The following is a 22,621-nucleotide window of genomic DNA, read 5'->3' as shown; positions in this document are numbered from 1 at the left end:
AAATCCTAGCCATGGGGAGAGGGCCCTAGGAGGTCAAGATGTCCTCCCGGTGACCCCTCTGGACTGCTATATTCTTTAGTACATTCTTCCAAACATGTCATATACCACTCACCACTCAGTTCCTTTGCTAAAAGTTTCTTCAGTGGTACAGTCATTGAAAAAGATCCTTTCCAAACAATGGAACATTTAGAAAATATTTGGGGAACACAACTATCACATTTTCCCAAATAAGCTGGTCACTTAAAGGATATTTTGACCCCTATATATGTTATTTTTTTATTCAACAGAAAATTCTACATTAGGGCGATATAACAGCCATGGTGATTTTAGATGTAAGCATTGAAAAGCAAGTCAATATTTTAATGCCTCTTAAATCAAAAAGATTTTATAGTTGCATAATCTTGACATTTGTAGTCATACTTACACATTTACAGTACGCTGCTTGCTTTTTTTAAGTGTGTATTTTAAACATTAACTGCACTTTTAAAGGAACATTTTGACTTTTCTTTTGGTAAAGTGAACTGAAATTAGTGGTTGTGGAGAGAATTCACATATGACTCATCTACGTAGCAGCAGAGAGCTATATTTAGGTTGAGCATTATACTGCTTATGTCTGCTAAGTGAATCCATAATGCAATCAATTTTTATAAACAGCAGAAAACAATGTTAAAAGGAAAATGCTGTGTAAGTAGTATTAACAGTAGTTACCTGTGTAACAGGTAAACCTAATTTGAAAAGTCAGTTCCTACTCCTTGGGATCCTTGGCAATCCAGAACAGTGAATCATTGCTCCTTATATGCCAATATGGTGTGAAGCCAAGTTCAGGTTCCTTGAAATGAAGGAAACTCAAATATTCTCCTGCATGGGGAGTCAGATTCACAGCATATTAAATGAAGACAAACCAAATGACAAAATCCCATTAGTTTAGTGTGATTGCAATGGCATAACCAGGACTTGTCCAATGTTTAAGCATCCAGTCAAGCCGGTGAGGCAAATAGGAGCTCAAACAAGTCTCTCTTTCTCCTTTCCATTACTTCCTGGATTACTACCATGGTGAGAAGGAGGAAAAAGATAAATCACAGACAGGAGTCCCGTGGTGAGAAGTAGCAGTCCGTAAAGCCGTAGTTGCTCGGCTGCACTGAGTTTGGGAGAGGCGAGGGGGTGGTTTTCCAGGGTTAGATGGTGATTTCTAAATAGAGGCTATCAATCACCTCCTAGTCCCGGAAAGTCATATCCCAAACTTAATTGAGGCACTGTGCGACTCTGGGCTGACAGTAGCGGTAGCATGGTGGGACTGAACATTTTAATCTTCAGCTAGGCCACTTTATGAATACACCTGATTGTCTAGTAATGCATTGCAGGCACTTCTGCCGTAGAAGAATTTAAATGTTGTAGACAGATTGGACTTCCACGTATTAGTCCAAAATATAATTTTGTTTGCAAATCACCTTTGCTTTTTTTGAGGGTAATAATTGTAACTCACCATAAATATCATTTTTAGGCACATGCAGGGTGATGTAAGTAAGAAGATACTAGACACAAATTGAAAGTAAAATATAACAATTAGCGATCCAGATAGATATCTGCTTTGGGTACTATAAAACCCTATTGGACTTAATGACATACAGTAATTGAACTGTTACATTTTTAATTAAATTTGACATTTTCCTCTCTTTTTATGTGAATGCAGCAGTCTCTTTTATCTACATGTTTATCGTTTTTTCCTCATCCACTGTCATTAATCAACTAATAATGTGAGAGTACATCTAGCAGGAGGGAATTACAGTGTTATCAATCTGAAATCAATATACAGCATCATAGTTAATTGATGAGAAAGGATGTTATTGCACTAAAGTATTAGTATATTAATATGGATTGTCATTCATATAAAGTCATTGTCAATTGTCATTTATTTGTGTGTATTTCTTATTTTTGCCGTGGTACAGTAGCAGCATATTTTCCTCAGTACATTGCTGCCCAGGGTTGCCACCTTCTAGGGAAGGCCAATCCGGAGACAACATTTTAAAACATTGCACTTACCTTCGGCGGCGTCTCCCTAGCATCCTCTGGCATCATTCCAACATCCTCCCGGCATCTCCCGCTGCAACCCGTCAATATGGCTTTGCAGCGTCACACGGCGTCAAGTTGCCATGACAACAAAATGTGCCTCATGACGTCTCGACGTCACATAGCATCCTGTTGGCTTGTCAACGGGAGTCACGTGATGCTGTGATGTCACATAACGTACCCATTGCCATGGCAACGTGGTGACATTTGACGCTGCGCGGCCATATTGAAAGGAATTACTAGCAGGGGAAGATGCCGGGAAAACTCTGAGGCCACCGAGAGACGCCGCTGCCGAACAAAACTGCCAAACGCCACCACACGTCCATGGTTGCCACCACCTGGAGGTTTACTAGGTAAACCCGGAGCCCGGAGATACGTGGTCAAAACCCGTAGTCTGCGGGTCAAACCCACAGTAGTGGCAACCCTGTTGTTGCCCCTTCAGCTCTAAAAATATTTGGATCCCTTCAGTCAGACTAGTGTAACCCAATTTGGCCATATTGTAGTCAGACTGGTGGTCATGAAGGGTCCCTACTCGCATCAGATTTAACCCTTTTGCTAGCAGAAGGGACAGGAAGCACATTCCAGGAATATTAACGGCAGCCCTCTCTTACAGCGCAGCGGTTGCTATACGCGCTGAATAATTATCCTTTATTACTAGACCTCTTGCAAGTCTAATGTAAATTTTTTAAATCTTTACTATAATTCTAGGCTATGAAAGTATGAACTGTTTTCAAAAGTGTCAGGGGACAAGTATGTAAAAGTAGTGTGGGTGGCCATTATAAGCCATTGCTTGCCCTCAAAGCAATAATTCATGTCACCCCAGCAACCACCCCACAAGGAAGCTTAGAAATGCCATTGTCAGGATTTCATCAATTATATTGTGTGTTCGAAGGTGCTGCATTATCAGTATTAAAATTTTAAAAAATTATGTTATCGTAGTAAGTGAGGGATGACTTTGGAGCTCAGCTAAGAATCCAATGGCTGTATCAGAACTTGTTCAGCCATGGCATACCCAATTAGCCAGTTTTGTGTTTTGTGCTGCTATCTCATGTCCTTGGCTGTTGGTGGATAGGAGTCTTCATAAAATCTAGTGCAAGTCAATTTAACCCTTGGGGCAGATGGAAAAGCAGGAGGGTGCTTAGCACCCAGAAATTTACGTTAAGGGGTGCTGCAGCACACTCTGCATCCCTTTTACCCAGATATGTAAGTAAAGAGCTCCCAAACAGATTATATCATTCCCTGATTAACCAAAGGCAAAAATAGGCATTAATAATTAAGATTAGATGCATTCTCAAAACTGTTTACATCTACAAATGTAGCAAAGCTAATAATCTTTGGTGCCACTGCCACGCATGGTCACGTAACCTTGGAGGTTGCAGCACAGAAGGATTAATGCTGCGGGGTGTCCCATTCTGAAGCATGGACCCCCGCAGCAGACAAGTCCCTTGCAGCAGCGGACTTTTGCTGGTTCATCCGCGGCGCCAAGTACAGTAAGTCTTTCTACATCTGTAATTTGCTTATTGCTTTGAAAATGGTTGGTTGTCCTGAAAACCTGGTCTAACGATGAGGAGAAGTTTGAGAACTACTGGTTTAGAAAAATCGAATTGTTATCAATTCTAAAGATTAGGTACTTTGACCCATATTTAATAAGCGATGCTATGCCAAAAAGAAACCTTCTGGACAATTCACTTGAAAGCTGCAGGTCTATGTGTACTAAGATTTGCTATGTTTATAAGATACCTTCCAGCCCTTTCACTTGAATGACCCATAAGGTGTCTTCATCATAGTAAATATGGGTCTTCAGACCAGCATTCAAGAGTTTATTTTATAGATTTGTTTGTACTCAGCGATCAGGGTATTGGACCGTAGTACCTATGACAAGAAGAAAGGTGGTGAGTGCAAGTTCTGTTGTTGTTGTAATAAATATCGGTCTGCATTTTTCCACAAGATCATTTTACTGCATCTGCACTTATTTATACATAACACATCTTAATTTATTGTTTAGCTTAAGGCTGCCTGTCACTTTCCACAGTTTCCCACTACTACAATATAGACAGGCTTTACCATCATAGTCACGCCCTATAACCGGTTCGGGAACTTTAAATAGTCTTATCCAAAACATGTTGCCTTCCAGCTCCGATAGACTTTTTTTAAAAAGATAATGAGTGCCCTTTGGTTATGGGATCCTTTGAAGTGTTATATAGAGTTTTCTGTTTACCTACTACTTGTCTGTGTTGGTTAATTTTTAATTATCTTCTGCTGTATCTGCTATAAATATACAGTAGTATGTCATATTAAGGAAGCTAAAATAAGCCTTGATCTAACTATCTACTATATTACAGTTTACTTTGTTCACTGTGTTACTGTTAGGGTGGTCAGATTTGTAAAGCAAAACACAATGGTGTTAAGAAGGTTGCCCACATTTTTTTGAAATGCCTAAATTATATTGGGTTGGGGGGAATTTACATACTATATACAGTATGTGTCATGGAGTTTCTGTGTTGCAAGCTAGTATTTTTCTGTAAAACCAAAGATGTCTCTGTATGCTGATGTGTAATTAATCCTTATTGTTACATAATACAACATGGTAATATTGATATCATATTAAAATATATTTGCCCATTCAACAATAATGTTTCTGTTTGTTAAGACTAAAATCTCCATGTTACCCTGCAGTTGTTATACTACTGTAGGACACATATCTAAAAAGGGAACTGCCCCAACGAACCAGAACATCATGCCAAGGTGAGGCTCAACCGAGTGACAATTATGCTTCCCGACAGACCTTTCCAGGACAAGGGGACAAGTTAATGAAATAAGGGACAATCCCATATATGCGGGACGTCTGGCAACTATAGATCAGGGCCCACTGGAAAACTAGTTGAAGATTGTTGTCTCAGTATGACATGCAGTCGATGGAGAAATGCAGCAAGTGTGCTCATAATACAATACCTCCTTAGAAATTAATAACTATTTATTCAAGAGGCTGCAGAAACTAATTTACATGTTATAATGGAATTAATTAATGTCTGCATCTTTCAGACAGTACACATGAAGAAACATGAGATTCCAGTAGCTCTGTACAGTGTAATGCTAAGAACTCTTATGCTGGTCCACCAAAAGGTATTACAACCTACAATTAATCTACTCGCCTACAATCAATATAGATATGACCATCAAAGTATATTCATCTTCCACTACATTTGTTATCCACTTTTAATATGCCAATGAAACCTCTGGGTCTGAGTTGGTGTACAAATTGTGTCTTATGTCTAAAACTTGCTAAAGAGGTTTCTTACATTTAATGCAGGTACTTAAAACAGATTGAATAACATGCAGTATTAATCCCAATTAATCCCAGGTGTAAACAATTCAAAGACGCTTGTTTACATATTTTAGTGGAGGCTACTTGAGTATCAATTTGTAGGGAAATGGAAGCGAATAGTAATTTTATTCCTTTTGTACAGTTTTTTTCTCTATTCTGTGTGTTCTCTTTTCACAGGTTTGAAACAAGTAACCAATACACATGAGCAAAAATCAATACTCTGTCAAAACAGGGGTACACTCAGTGACCATGCTTGTATTGTGTAATGGATACAGCAGTGATCTGTTTCAGGTTAACAAGCAAGGAATTAGAATAACGTTCACAAGGTCACAGAGAATATTATTGGGTAACATTTGCCCAACCATATCAATTGGTAAAATGAGGCTTCACTCATTCTTCCAAGTATTGATCACTTTATAAATGACTTAATTAACATGTATGTAAATGTTTGAGAAATGCTGTGCATTTATTGGTCTAAACAGAAGTGGCCAACTTCAGTTCTCTTGGGCCATCAACAGATTAGGTTTTAACAATATCCCTGCTTCAGCATAGGTGGCTCAATCAGTAGCTCAGTCGTTGAAGTGCTGAAGCATGGATATCCTTAAAACCTGACCCTGTTGGTGGCCCTTGAGGACTGGAGTAGGCCACTCCTGTTCTAGTGGTTCATCCGTACGCACAATTTAAGAAACAGCATTTCAAAATCCTCCTGCTGAATATCTTAGAAACCTCCTGCAGAAACCTGCACAGATACAGTAGGTGACGATTGTTGATACAATTCCACAGTATTTCAAAATAAGATTCAAACAGAAAAATATTATTTCTACATTCCTATAGAATGTTTCTATAAAGCAGTGTATAAATAACTTGTGCTATACACAAAAATAATACTAAAATGGTAATATTTGTCCAAATGTTTAAAAGATTTTAGTGAACAATTAATTAATCTCAAGAGCACCACTACCACGTGACATGCTGTTTAGCTCATATATTGACTTGCAAGAGACAAATCTACTAAATGAAAAAGTACATACCAGCCTCACTCATGATCATTGGTTTAATGCAGTATAAATCACTTAAGTTGCAGTGCTGGCACGGATGTTGCTGCAAGACTCATAGTACGGGAGTATTCAAATAATTAAAAAGAGCCGCTTAGAATAGTGGGTCTCAAATTCAGTGTACAAAGCTTGCAAACCTGTTTGACAAGTCACACACACACAAGCGGTCTTTCATTCGGAGTAGAACGATTTCTACAATTACAGATGGATGTGGTGGAAAAAAAATTCCCACCGATTTCTTCAGGTTTCAGCTTGCGTGCAGAAAGGGGACTGTTTCGTGTTTGCATAGAGTATAGGGGAGCATGTTATTTTTATATTCTGCAACGTTTGCTATATGGCCCCACCTGCCATTGTCGAAGCATTTCTTCACTATTTGACAAGCAGTGTTTAACTAGCAAATGTTACTTTACTATAGTGCGTTAAATATATACTATGTCATGTACAACAATATACATATTCATTATTGTTATGTATGTACATATATTCCTATTTTTAATAGCGCCAAACAGGTACGCAGCACCTTACAATTTTGACAAACATTAGAATACAAGGTATATAATAATATAGGTAGAATAAATAATAATGAAGAGAAAGCGGCAGGTATCCTGAGCAACAGTACAAAAAAATGGCAATGATTGAAAGTCAAAACACCCGGTCAGGAAAAAAGGGGAAAAAATTGGCTGCTTCATGTTTTTTAGCATTTTTAATTTGATTGTATACACCAGTGCTTTGGCGTTTTTTTTTGTCTTTATATTGTATGTTCAGTCTTCTGCTTCCCACTCCTTGAAAGCGTGAAACGCGTAGGAGAGAGAACATGGGGACTGCTCATCTCATTTGTGTTTCTCAATAAAGCCCCCCTTTTTTCCTGACCGTGGGTTTTGACTTTCAATCATTGCCTTATTTTTGTGCTCTTGCTCCGGATGCCTGCCGCTTTCCTCTTCACTCTCATCTACCGTGATCCAGGACGCACGCCATCAGGAGGTGTGTGGAAGGTCTTGTTGCTGTAGGAGCTGCCAGCATGCAGCTGGCAGGACGGGGCCATCAAAGCTACAGTGCCTCACGACTATCCGCTTGTAAAAGCATCACGGGAGCGGGGTGACCAGGACAGAGGTAAGAAGATTTCTACACACATATACCATAGGATAAATAACAAGGTGTGTGTATACATAATGTCGTGTCCACTATGACATTCAAGGGGTTAATTCATAGGTCTTGGCAAAATATTTTGATCTAGTCCAGGGTATTCTCTTTGGCTTTCTATATTGCTAAGGTGGTCCACTTAAAAACCCTGGACAAGGGCAAAAAAAAAATTCTGCTACCAGGCGATAGGTGCTAGAAGTGCTTCATCAGGGTTACTAGTGAGTAGGTTGGAAGGAAAGTAGGAAGAGGTGGAGAGCTGACCGGCTTCATATTGTTTGGACACTCTAAACAAACTTATGTGAGATTGCGGAGGTGCTGCATTGAACGGGTGATCTGCACCGAGACCCGGGGCACACGACGAGTGGGATGCAGAGGGCACGCACATGTCCACTGGGGGTGGTGTCTATGGATGCGGGCTGGAGAGTGGAGGCTCCATGGGGAGATTACTGCAGCTACCGGAGTCTGATGTCACGAATGATACAGCGATCCAGTGATCCAGTGTGTCAAAGTTGTTTACTGTGATGCCTTTTTTTCAACTTTGCTTGGGAGTGAGATTCTTTTTTTGATACCAATATATTTAGTTTTACATATTACACTATTGGTCCTCTCTTTTTTGCTCCATCCTCTTCCCCCCCCCTTTTTTTTATTTTTGCTTATGTTATTTGTAGTGTGTTTTATGTTGTAAGTCTCTGTCAGGTCTGTCTTGTATGTTTTGTACTGCTGTAGTTTAGCACACTCTCTTGGACTTCATGGACCTTGGACTTTTTGCTTAATTGGAGGCATATTAGAGTGCTGCACAAGTGGTGTTTTTGTTTAGATTCACTTAGTTTTTGTTATTTATTTTGTACGTTACATTGTTGTATTTTATAGACATTTAGGGGCTTGTTCTGCACCCTCCGTTAGTGGCGATATGTGCAATCTGCACAGAAAGTGCAGATCTTTCTGTGCAAATCGCACGGATTAGCGCTAACGGAGTTTACAGAATATGCCCCTAAGGCACTTACTTAGATTTCTGTGGAGTAGCACCACGAATACTTCACTCGTTTATAACCATGATCTACACTAACATAACGTTAAGACCTCCGTTACTGTAATGGCCTGATCTATATATAATTAGATGTGATCCACACCTCTTTTGCAAACCCTTAGCACTAACGCTCGTTAAAGTTAATGGCAGGCCGTTTTAGCATTAAGACGGCACTTAATGCATTCGCTATGGAGCTTAGAAGATCCCTGTTAGTACTTAGCAAGATGTTAACATCTTATTAACTCAATAACAGAGCTTTGTGGATCTGTCCCTAATTTTCTTCCATTTATCTACAGTTTTGGCGAACCAATATTGTAATTTATTGGCAGAAAACGTTAATTTGGATAATTATAACATTTAAATTTAATGGCCACTTTTACACCATAAGCACTAATAAAAGCATGCTTTGTTATTTATTTCTGAACTCTGCTTTGTCCCTTATGGTAAGACACCAATAAAGGTTATCTGAGGACACAAACACAGCTACAGTTTCTTAGGCAGGTTGAGTTACCATCTGAATACTATTAGTTAGTTCTAAGTAGTCCTTTCAAAACTGGCATGTATTCTTTCCTCGCTTTCCTGCAAACAATTATTTAAGTGATCTTTTAATTTAGTCAGAATTAAATATTTTAGAAAGCCTTTGTCACATTCTTTTCTGAGAAACCTCTATGTTTATAATATAATACTATTACAAGACATGGTACATTTGTTTGGTACACTGATTAAGTGAATATATTGTTAAACACAAGACAATGTCTGAAAAGAAGGGTTTACTTTATAGGAAAAGCCAGCATATCCACGTGGAGCGATGTGGAATTCTACAGACATTACTGTTCTTTGCTATTTTCATTGTGTTGTAGCTTTTAATAGAATAAAAACAGAGTGTATCAAAGTGATGTTGGCTGCTTCAGGTGCAAGGAAACAAAGTGACTGACCCAAGGTCACAAGGAGAGGTTACACTAAGATTCAGACTAGAATTTACCAACCACTTCAAAGACAGTGTTCTTATCACTGAGCAACTGTTCTTTCTGTTTTACTTATTGTCAAAATGATAATGTGCTTCAAACACTTGATATCTAAGGTGAAAATCAAAAATGACTGCTAAAATTCAACATGTTACCAATTACAAGGTTTCTGAATAGAAGGCTTGCAAAGGAAGGGCCTTGTTAATACACAAAGATGGTTTGCCATTGACAGTACCAGTTTCATAGGGTTTTTTTTTAAACGGTGCTAGCGAAGGTTGGTAGTTGATCCCGGGATAATGGAACTCCCTCTTTTTGCATAGGGGATGCAACAGTTGCTACCCATATGTGTTTTGGGACAAAACAAATGGGTGGAAAGACGGTCATTTGGGGAACACCTGGGATTGGATCAGTCAGGGTAAGATGGTGTGGGTATAGGGATCTGTATGGACTCAATTGCTACCACAGGTAATGAGAAAGGAAACTAGGGGCCTGGTAATTATAGTAATCTATGCAGGAGTAATGACTTAGGCCAGTTAAAAACTGTTGAATTAATTAACACCATTAAATATGATTTGAAAGTTCAGAACCAAACACATCATTAATCAAGGAAGTCCAATCTTTCAGCACTGCTGTACATCTGGTTCATATTTCCAAAACCAAAAGCATTATTCACCCTTTCAAATAAAATTGAGAAATCCGTTACAGTGGTAACAGATAAGAATTTACAGTAAATAAAAGGCAACGGCCATCAAATCAAAATGTGAATGAGCTGTTAAACAATAGAATTGGTGCTCACTGTGAAATGATTGATTTCTTTTGATTTGGTTTTAGCTATCTTATTCAGTGCGTTTTCGACTCATTCTTGTTTAATTATTTTTTTATCTTGCTCATAAATCACACATTTTTAGTAGCAGAATGGTTCTTTCTTTTTAACTTCCTCTTACATACTAATGCCCAATATTTTAACTAAAACACATTATGTTTCTACCTTTTACCCGAGTAAAGTATCCTGCGTTTTTATTTATATAGTAGCAGCCACTGACCATAGCACCCTAGAGATAATGTACATAACATAATACAGGGAAGAATATCACAAATAAGGGTGTAGTGCATAAAACTAAACAAAAATGAATCCCATTCCCAAAAACCTGACAATCTAACTATACTGAGAGATATAGACAAGAGGACTGAGGTACTACTACATATGCTGCCATGTTGCTTTTTTAACTTCTACAAAGAAACTCTGGGACATAACACCTGAGTCACCCCAAAGGCGTAAGCAAAAGGATGTTGTCATTTGCTGATGTTTGGTAATGTTACAGCTGCTCTATTGCTTCCAATAATCACCAACCTTCCCATCCTCTATCTCCAATGCCAGCTTACCCTGCCTATAGATAGAAGACACCCTGATACAAGGAGTTTACAAACACATTGACGGTCTATCCTACTTCTTCTAACACAATTTTAATCCTGTCTGTAAATGTTACTTATGCCCATAATCATATCTCTGACTATCCATGAAATCTCTGTAAATTGAATGTATTTATACTTTGTTCATTTAATGCAACCATGTATTATTATATCTCTGGCTTTTCCTGTCTGACTCTTGTGTAACAAAATAATTGTTTTTAATTGTAGTTGTTCTCAAACTGTAAAGTAATGCAATGTCCACTTAAGTGGAGGCCTGCATTTAGTTAAAAAAATAAATGATGATGATGATGATGATGAGTACATGGAAGTGAAAATGTTTTAGGACAATATTAAGATAGTAAGTCGGTATTCAGTTGGTCATGCGATCATTTAATAACACTATGGAAAGCGTTCATGGTAAAGTTGACTTTTCAGGTAGGTCTTAAAAATGGGATGAGAAGGAATTCGAGGGGAAGATAGATCATGGGGTCCTTTCTGTACACTGTTCAGTGCTTAAGAATATTGGTTAAAACAACAACAAAAAGGACAAACTTTTGTTTAACTATGGCTGCAGTAAGAAGCCCCTCCAAGAGCATTGGTTATTAAGCAGTGTTACATTTAGATAACTTAACATGTGTCTAGATCATTGATATTTGTTTAAAGCATTTTACATCAGCAATATCTGTATGTCTAAAATCTTCCAGCTTACAAAGCGGATCAAAATCTGTTATGTCGCTTGTTATTTTTTTAGGAATCTGCTGTTATCCATTACCTACAGTAGATTTCTGAAGGGAAGCTGTGTTATCTACATCACCTAATTCCAAATATTTTCCTTCTATTTATTGCCCGCAGTTACTTTCTCTCCCTGGAGTTGTTTTTCACAATCTACGTTTCCTAAGAAATAAAAAGACGGCAACATTTAGCTTAGAAATAATGGCCTCTGAGACTATTAAATCAACAGAAAATGCTGATTTCCAAACTGTCTGCTGGAAATTCTTTACAACAGATGTATGCCATTTCCACTGGAGATTCAGGAAACCAATACAGAACAGTCATAGAAATTCATTTCCATGAAGCAAACATGACACATTTTGTTTCAGAAACAGCTAATTATTTATATTTCATTTTCAACAGGCTAATCCTATTATTTTTTTTCCAATGCAGAAGGAATAATAATAATAATACTATGGGCATTTAATGTTAAATGAAAGTGACATTAAATGTTTATCTTAGCCTGAGTGGGTATTGCTGCAAATACATTCATTATATCTTTTTGCCCTGTTGACAATCTACAATAGTTTTTAGGAGACGCAAACATTTTCAGGAAAATGCAGTTAGTGGATCTCATCAGCTCACTGTGCTCCCATGATTAATAGATTATTAAAGCAGGAAAACCCCATGTACTAAATATTTTTTTTGTTTGTTATAGGATTGAAGCAGGGAGTCTCTGGAGTTGAACTGTGTTAATTTCAGCTCCGGGGACCCCATGCTTCCAGAGATACTTACCTCTGTAGGGGGTGGGGGTATCTCTGTGGAGTTTAAGTAGAAGAATGATGCCACAGGTTCCTATTGGTCCACGAGACACAGGAGATTTAAGCCACCATTTAGTTAGACACAAGTTCCCTAGCTGCAGAGATACCGGCAGCCCCATAAGGAGGTAAATATCTCAGGAAACAGGGGGTCCCCGGAGCTGAAATGAACACAGTTCAACTCCAGAGACCCAATGCTTAAATCCTGGAACTAAACAATAAATAAAATGTAGTGCAAGAGATTTGCTGCTCCAAAGGAAGCGGTCCCCTCAGTTAGCTTTTTAGCACTATGAAGTGGTGATTCCACTGACACTGAACTGTTGTATTTGAGCTCAAAGAATCCCCCCACCCCTCATGAGATAAATTATTAGCTTGTTGATATTGCAACTTTTTATTTGACACCAGAGTACGGCTAATTTGTCCTAAAAAAGTACCTAGAGCTTAAAGTGTTAGATTCTTAAGAACTGTGGAGGCCCTGAAGTTGTAAGTATTCCAGAGGACACCTCGGATCACATGAAGTTTAAGAAAAGAGAAAGAAAGCACCAGAAATTGCTGTCTTCCATTCTATGTAGACCATGTAGTAACAAACAGCAGAAACAGGGCTACAGCAATTCACAAAGTATTTCAATCGAAATATATCTTTGATTATGTATAAAGTCTTCATACATACGACCCACATTTTATAAAGGTTTGTATTGCTTTTTAGCATTGTCATTTTTGAAACAACACAAATTTGAATAAATATGTTACTACGTTGGCCCCATTGTCCCTTCCTCTCCTGATCCCAGCCTTGATTCCACCCCAAAGGTTGCTGCATGAACAACTGAGAAGTATAACTGCAAATATGTTGTTATGCGCTATACAATTGCAGAATATTATTTTTATAAATGTAAGAACATATTCATCTTTCCCCCCAGAAAATATATATATTAAAAATCACATTTCATTTTTAATTATGTCTTGCTGAAATGGGCACATTTTAATTAGCATGCTATATGAATAAATGTATACAGTATGACTATATAGTACTATATGTATGCACTATAAACACTAATATATTTATTTTGAAGATACTTTTCTTATCCTGTTTGAGTGGGAAGAGTAACGTAACAGGACTTTTATTTCTCCTGGAATGTACAGAAAGAAGAACAGTTAGATGATAGAGTTTCCAAGATAATATCTAACAGGCTTCTGCAGGAGGCAAGTTATCAATAAAATGTCAAATCAGGGAATTGCGTGGTACTTAAGCACCAGAAATATAAGGCAAATTGCCTTGTAACCTACAGATGTACTCTTGCTAACATGGAGCTGAATGACATTGATAAATCATTGTATTATAGTGAAGAGAAGAAGCAGATATTTAGGAGCATTAAGCAAGAAGAGGCTGAAGATAAATGAGTGAAGGTGGACAACTCTAATGTTTGTTGGAAATAGTGACATTGGCCCTTGGTAGATAAGGTGCACATTGCAGAAAAAAATACCACAGCCCTTTAAGCTGCAGTTCCACTGAGCAAGGCATTTTATAAAGTGTATGAAGTAAATGTAGGCCTGTAACAAATTATGCAATGTTAACTCCTTTTGTGCATGAATTCCAGTAGCACAAAGCATTAAACATTTTTCTTGAATGATGATTGTCTGACCATCATCACTGCAGCTCAAACTCAAATGGGAAATATTTGCACATCTCATCTAACCATAGTGATAAACTCACTGCAGTATTAGACCTTGCTTAGCCCCAACTAAATCCATTTTAAAGATTTGCTGCAGGTTGTGATATCACCATTAGGATTCGGCATAGATGAAAATTATAGTATATTGAGCTTTCAAACCTTTATAGATTTCTTCTTGTGACGTCCTTCAGGGATAACCCAAACTAACAAGGCTATTAGGAAGCCTGACTAGTCTAGAGGTGGGAATGGTTCCCTTTGAATGTATTTGGAAAACAAAAGGAGAATCTGTCTAGAACTTAAACAATTTGACCACTGCTGTACATATGTTTGCTGAACATGGCATCCTGGAGAGGGATTGACTTTATCAGAATTTATACAAAAGCACGCAACTGCCATTGTTGTCCTATATATTGACTTTTCAATTCCATTTTATGTGTATCAAAAATCTCTACCATGTAATAATAATAACTTTATTTATGTAGCAACTTTTCTCCAAGTGAGACTCAACGCATTTCACCATTACAGAAAGGGAAAAAGAAGAAAACATTTAAGGTTATAAACAAGATCAAACACAAGGAAAGGTACAATACAGGATGGGATGGTACTGTAGCTATTAAATGCTGGACAGGTTGTGGTTCATTAATTAAATGCCTGGGTAATCAGGTAGGTTTTGAGCCTGTTTTTATAGCTCTCCAGAAAGGGGGCCTCTCGGATGGTACGAGACAGACTGTTCCAGAGAGTGGGAGCAGCGTGGCTAAAAGCTTGGGCCCCAAAGGAGGTCAAGTAGATTCTGGGAACTGTCCCTTCTCACGTCAGACATTTGCTTTACCTTTACTTTTTTAACAGTTGCTGCTTTAGTAGCCCACATTTAGTAGCTACTCCCATTATAGCAGCTACCTGTAAAGATTTCACACTTTTGCATATTCCGTGAAATTCATTATTATGCTTTCAAAGAGTTAGAAAATACATTGAGTACAATATGAGTCAACCAGGAAAGATGATATGCAATGTGTCACACGTTTGAAAGCTTTCTCTTAATCCAATATCCCACATCCAGGATAATGTTGGGAGTGGTTCTGCATCTTTAAACCATGTCTTTCTGTGGATGTAATCAGCTGGTAGTGTGTATACAGTGAATATTACCATGCCATATGGTCTGGCAATGAGTCTTCTATGGGAACACACATCGCTGTTTCCAAACATAAACACACAGCAATATGTTACTTTTCTCCAGAGAGTGATGCAATGTTACAATATCCAGTAAAAGAAAGGAAGTGTCAGTATTTACAAAACAAGGGACCTTTTCTTGAAACCGTTATGAAGAGACAGTATGTTGCCAAGATGTTAAACCCTTTCTGTGAAGAAGGGTATAAAACAGTGTATCATTTATCATTTATGTATCAAGGCAAAAAGTGGTGCAATTCCCGGACCAAAAATCTGCACCTGTATTCTGTGTCAAAGGAAATTGTCTTTTTAAAAACAATAGGGTTTTTATTCTTTCATGCATCTGGAACAAATTGTTTGCACAAAGTGCACCACTTTAGCCTTGATAGATTGGGGCATATGTATCAAGGCAAAAAGTGGAGCAATATTAGGGCAAAATAACTGCACCATACTATATCAAAGAAAAAAGTCCCATTGAAAGTAATAGGATTTTTCTTTCTTTGATACATGTGGTGCAGTTATTTTGCCCCAGATATGCTCCACTTTTGCCTGGATACATATATACTGTGCATATACCTCATAGATCCAGGAGTTCTTAGATTTTGCCTCACTGTTAAAAAGTACCCGTAGTACAACCATTTACAAAATGTGCATAATATGTATAAAGGCCATGTTGTGAAATTACAATGATTGGTGTAATAATATTAATATTATAAAATAAAAGATTTTGTTAACCTCCATAATTAGACACCCGTGCTGTGTCTAATACATTTTTGGTTGATACTGTACATGGCAGATGGCAACTTAATTCTCTGCTTACAATATTCTAGACTTTAAGGTTTTATGCCCAATTGAACTCGGCGGATGGTTGTGACTTTTTTTTTGGTTCACAGAAACATCCTTTTTTTTAAATATATATAATTAAGATCTGCATGCCAAGCGCAGTCCATTTCTGTGGACCCAAAAATATGAAGAACATTTTTTTTTGACTGATGGTGCAGACGGAGACATTTCAGGATCCTACATAGATGCACACATTGCCGATTTTGCAGCAAAAAAGCAGTTTGCAACACTTACACTGGCGACACACTTTATTCGAGCTCGGCTAGTCCCACGAATTCGGGTATACCCGGGTGTATTGAGGTTTGTGACTGTTTTTTGCCCGAGAGCATTGAGGTATTTTCCAGGCAGGGATTGAAGCATTTTATTCCCACTGGCTGCAATACTGCACAGTATATATATATATACTGCATTACAATTCATGAATTTATGCCATCTGGTAGACACGCGAAGCATTGCAGCCTATTAAATCCTAATCATTATCATTTAACAGATCAACCGCCCGTCAGCCAGGCATGAACCCAGGCTGGGAAGGCAAACACAACGGGGCTTGTCAGAGGTGAGGAGCGGCGCATTCCAGGTATCTGCCAGGTACATACTGGGTATTTGCTCGAATAAAGTGTGTCGGTGCAGTAGCCCCCGTTGGGGCCTATGTACTAAGTGTTAAGGCAAAAGCTGGGGCAAAACAATCTCCAAGATGTATAAAACAAAACATCCTATTGATTGTCTCAGTAAATTGGGCACATGTTCAGATTTTGATACCATTTATTGCAACATAAAGAATTATACTGTGCAAAAAGATGTGGATGTTATACATCAGATTCTTAATGAATAACTGAAGAAGACTTGCATGTAGACTAGAACGTTAATGTGCTACAACATCTGTATTAGATTTAGAAAATAATCTTCCCTACAATACACGATTCTTTGTATTGTTTGGGTTGTTTTAACAGCTGTAGATTCATCTGTACCTTGTGAAGTCGCCTAATTCTCACCTCCTTATAACTACAAAACAAATACCCTACCGCAATCATCAATGAAGTGAAATAAATGCTATGGTGCTGTCATTTATAATGGGCAAGGCAAAATGAGAAAAATATGGACTACAATAGAATGGAATCCTTATCCCATATCAAATAGGAAGGAGTAAAACATGGCTGTGTTTCGGGGCATAGGCCTCTAGCTAATTCAGCGTCCCTTTTTCTGCTGTCAAAAAACAAGATCATAGTTTGCCTAGTCAAGTGTACCATCAGAAACACGGGAGATTAATCATTTAAATATTTCAGATCTTATTGATTTATATTATGTTATTGCATCATATCAGACATGTGTTTACAACATCTATGTAAGGCAATGTGTTGCAGTGAAAGGGTTAATTGCTAATCCACATGAAGATAAAATAAAGGGGGAAAAACCAGATTAACTTAAGTAAAAAATAAATAAAATATATCACTGTTGTGAGTTGTGAATTAAGTTTGTTTTAAATGCTATTTTTGCTTTTATATACATTTTGGTGTACTTAAAGGTGCAACGTGAATGCCATAGCACATATTAGACAGGAACATTCTGTCCTGTTGAAAAAAATTCCTCATCTTGCCATTCATATAGACAATAAATAAGTGGCATTTTAAATGTCTAGTGGTCATTAAGATATCTTAAGTGGTTGTAACTTTCTGTTACATCTCTGGGAACGTAATATAATACTTAAGGGGTTATTAATATGGATTTTTTGAGGGTAAAACACCACTATGAGATAATTTTGCTTTTTATTTGTATACGTGTTCATTTAAGAACAAGTGCGATACATGAAATGGAAAAAACCTAAAATAATTGTATATATATTATCCAGTGTTACATAAGTTGTTATATAGGGACCTTAATTGTCATTTAATAAAGTCTCACAGCTAAAAATATACTACTATCATTCTGTATCACATTATCCAAGAAAATATTTCCATTGGGTTTAGTGGAAATGTTAATCATGGGGACAATAGGTGTAGTTTACTTTTCTGCTCCTGTTTTGCAGCCGAGAAACTGATACATTCTTCTCATTGTGGACAAGGCAATATTAATCAAAGTATAGTCATCACCTAAAAAAAATGTCCATTTATTTAGTGTACCGCCAATTAAACATCTTTAATTTATAGAAATTACAAATACTTTATATTTTATTTCCTTCCTCAGGGGAAATATAACTAATTATTATTTCCAGTCTAATTTCATTCAAATTGTCCACCTTTTTCGAATGCACTTACCTCTTAGACTCTGCATACTATCTGATTATCTTAAACATACAAATAATGCTATTTGAGTAATTTACAGTCAATTTCTTTATGTTCATTCTGGATAGGATTTATATGGAATTCTACTCACCATTTGTAGGAATCTCAGGCTTTATTTACACGCCATCTAAACATGGTCATCACTTAAGTATTCTTTGCATGCAGTGCACTAAATCATTGCTTACAAGTACAGCACCAAATTCTACTGAAGGGAATGGTTGACCCTTCTTCTGTGCAATTCTGCTCCAAGCAAAGAATTTACATAATTTGGTGTCTGTATGGGTGGCAGCATCTCATACAGTGATGATTCAAAAGAAATCCGGTCATAAACAGTCAAGTGTAAGTAGAATAAATAGAATGGAAGGAAAGAAATACATTGCATTTAGGATTTAATATGGGGTTATGTAATGCAGGTTGCCATGTATAACTCCACCACACCTTAAATACATGTCGAGTGCCAAGATCAACCTTCCAATAAATTGTCTTTGTATCCAAGGAAGTAAACTCAACTGTGAGAATACAGAGTGATGATTATATGTCTCCTGTTTGTTTTAAAGCTGAGACAAATGATATTCAACAAATATAGAAAAAAAACAAGTGTATAGTTATACCTATGTATTTATAACACAAATGAAGTGTTCGCAAATGTTGCATGTGATTTAATTCTAAGAATAACTAAACATAGCTTTGTAGGAGGAGCTTTCTTTATCATGCCAAGAACTTTTTTAATTCCCTGTGAGCTATTTTTGCTTTTCAAACATAATGTGACATACAATTGCCATTGTGTAGTGACTCGCGGGCCGCGCGAACCCACACGCGTTCCCGCGCAGGTCCCGCGCGGCCGCACTTACCTGCGGCCCGCTCTGACACTCACTGTCGGCCCTCCGCCCTGCTGCCCTCCCTCACGCGCCTCTCCCCGCACGCACAGAGCTCTCCCCGCGGGAGCGGCATCCCCCGCTGACGCGCTGCGCAGGCGCAGACCCCACATCACGGGATTGGAGGCTGGAAGCACAGCACGTCATCAACGTGTGACGCACGCGTGACGCACCTGACTCTGCAGAGGTCACGCTTCCTCTCCACCCCCTGGGGGATTGGTCAGTGCCTGCTACTTATGCTCAGCTGTGCCACTGGCACTTTGGATCAGCATAGACTCACATTACCCTGTGTTTGCCTCTGCTTAACCTGCCTCGTTACCTGGTTCCTAGTTCTGATCTCTCGTGTACCGACCCAGCCTGCCCTTGGACCCTTCGCTCTCTGGAATACTGATCTCGGCTTCACCTGGCTCTCCACACCTCTCCTATCCTGACCCTGGCTTTGAACTTTAATGATCCGCATCTCTCCAATCCTGACCCTTGCTTTGAACTCCGATGATCGGCCCTTCTCCAGTCCTGACTTTGGCAATAGTACCTTCCACGCTCTGAACCTCTCCGGCATCAGACCCGGCAAGTATACATTTATTCTGATCTCTCCTGTCCTAGACTCGGCCAGCAAGACCATTCTACATTCCAGACGGGGTCCCCGTGTCTGTGGCTGGTGTTTGCCTATTCCCATCTCAGCACAGGGGTCTCGTCTAGTTTGTGGTGAGCACAGCGTAACACATTGAAAATAAATGTACATTCAAAACAATTATAAATTACACAAAATAATTTCATTATATGTATAATATATATACTAGCGGAATTACCCGGGGTTGATTGGGGGAGGAGGGGTCCAAAGTAGGGCGGGTTCAAGGTCATTTTTGAAGTTATGGCAATACAACAACTGTATGACACCTACATACCCCCCATAAACCTGTCTGAACCCTACTCTTGGCCTCTCTCCCCCCTACTCTGCCTGTAACAACCACCCTCTCCTTCTTCTTTGCTGTCCTGGAATGCCCACCTCCTCTGCCGACTCCTATCCGCCATCCACAATTTCTCTAAGCAATTAAGCCACTGGGTGTTGTACCTGGTAGGCTATATATCCAGCGCGTGACATCATAGTGAGTGTACAGCTGAACCTTTGTACGGAAACATACCTATCATATATATATCTGGAGAAGGCTAGAGTAATTCCACGTTATCAATTACTTATATCCACTACAAAAACACAGAATACGGATAGGTTTCACGTTGCCAGTACTTACAGCACGGCCTCGAGTGGTTAAATCAAGCGTACAGAGACATTGGCATATACTCGCCAACGATAAGAAGATTGGCACGGATTTTAACAAACCTCCACTGTTCTGTTACAGACGAGGGTGGAATATTGGTGACTCTCTTCTACAATCAGACCCTCTGACCAAATACACGAATAACACCACATGGCTCACAAGGACCCCAGGAGTCTACAAATGTCAGGGGTGCACAAATTGCCTGTATATGATCTTGGGTAATAAATACGCGCACCCACATAGCGGCAAGGCTATTAAGATAAGGGACTTTATGAACTGTGAGAGCCTTTTCGTGGTCTACTTCATTCGTTGCCCATGTGGCTTGTACTACGTGGGCAAGACCACACGGAAATTGAAGGAAAGGATCTGTCTCCATAGATCTGCCATTCGGAAGACACTATCAGAACCAAGTGATGGTGATGATCAAAAGCTACAACTGGTTGCAAGACATTTTAAAATATTCAAACACAGTCTTGCCACCATGAGGTGTATGCCTATCCTGCAAGACCATATGCCAACACGAGGAGGCGACAGGGACAGATTATTACTACAGTTGGAAGCAAGGCTCATTTTTGCGCTTAATACAATGGCCCCAAAGGGTCTCAATGAGGACTTTAAACTAGGGTGCTTTCTCTAACATCCTCTTGCTGATCTCTGTTATGGATGGATTTATTGCTTTCTTTTCCCACATTCCCTATTTTCCTCTCTCCTTCCCCCCCCCTCTTTTCCCTTCTCTTCCTCCCTTTTTCCCCCCTCAGTTGCTTACCTCCCCTCTTTCCCTTCCTCCCCCATTATGTTCTGTGTGCAACCATCACTGACCTAATACCTATTCTATATACTTATAGTAGTTTACCATTACTGCCTTCCCTGACTGTGATAATCTTATGCCGCTGTGGCCGTTTCGTATATTCAATGGCATTTTAATGAAATTATAATCTCACTCTTTAGCCATACTACTGAAATGATAATTTTATTTAGTAGCCCGCACTCATGGTAAATTTTGCTTTAATTCTCCTCACTTTATGTTCACTTATGTTTTTCAATTTTTATTCCAGTACCCTTGGAGATCCCTCTTGATGTCCTGCTCATTACCATATTTTTGTATACGAGACGATTTCCCTGATGTATATTTAGATGATAACCCCAGTATCAACATGACCCAGATGTGAGGGATGGACAGCACTCTTCCTGACTGTGTGATACACCGGGTTGCCTATTTTGCTGGTGTTGGGTCAGCGCATGCGCAGTATGCCCAGCCGTTTAGTCTTCTTCGATGGACCACGGCATCGCAGTCTCCTAGCAGCATAGCACCATGGAAACGGACAACGCTCTCTTCCCCCGCAGTGGCGCTCTGGTGGTACTGCATGTATATCCTTGATTATTCTTAACTGAGCAGCTACTGCACCGACACACTTTATTCGAGCAAATACCCGGTATGTACCTGGCAGATACCTGGAATGCGCCACTCCTCACCTCTGACAAGCCCCGTTGCATTTGCCTTCCCAGCCTGGGTTCATGCCTGGCTGATGGGCGGCTGATCTGTTAAATGATAATGATTAGGATTTAATAGGCTGCAATGCTTCGCGTGTCTACCAGATGGCATAAATTCATGAATTGTAATGCAGTATATATATATGTACTGTGCAGTATTGCAGCCAGCGGGAATAAAATGCTTCAATCCCTGCCGGAAAATAACTCAATGCACTCGGGCAGAAAACAGTCACAAACCTCAATACACCCGGGTATACCCGAATTCGTGGGACTAGCCGAGCTCGAATAAAGTGTGTCGCCAGTGTATATTGATGTCAGCCATAGTGCGACTTCAGCAACAATTGGGACTGATCATGGGACTGGGTGCACGACCAATCAGCTATCCTGGTTGAGTCATGTGGGTGTGGGGGTATATAAGGGATCCACTGGCCAGTAGTCTCGAGCACCACCCTGAGGAAGGTCCCACGAAGACCGAAACATTGGTCATGTTTGTGCTGTGTTTTA

The 22,621-nt window shown here is 39.0% G+C and overlaps 1 protein-coding gene across 2 annotated transcripts in view; it reads right to left on the bottom strand.

Annotated features, from left to right (window-relative positions):
• SASH1 (SAM and SH3 domain containing 1) overlaps positions 1–18,656 on the bottom strand; it is a 628,602-nt gene extending 609,946 nt beyond the window's left edge. Inside the window, exon 1 of one of the 2 annotated variants that reach the window (XM_075596663.1) lies at positions 18,566–18,656. In XM_075596663.1, the coding sequence (XP_075452778.1) occupies positions 18,566–18,568 (3 nt within the window). In that variant the 5' untranslated portion in view covers positions 18,569–18,656. Of the gene's footprint in view, positions 1–6,423; positions 6,540–18,565 lie in introns of those variants that run through there. The other variant, XM_075596666.1, reaches the window with a different exon arrangement.
• Between the last annotated feature and the right edge of the window lie 3,965 nt (positions 18,657–22,621).

Source organism: Ascaphus truei, chromosome 4 (assembly GCF_040206685.1).
Source record: "Ascaphus truei isolate aAscTru1 chromosome 4, aAscTru1.hap1, whole genome shotgun sequence".
NCBI classification, from domain to species: domain Eukaryota; kingdom Metazoa; phylum Chordata; class Amphibia; order Anura; family Ascaphidae; genus Ascaphus; species Ascaphus truei.
The sequence above is the reverse complement of the archived record's forward strand: the minus strand, read 5'-3'. Positions and strand labels throughout refer to the sequence as shown.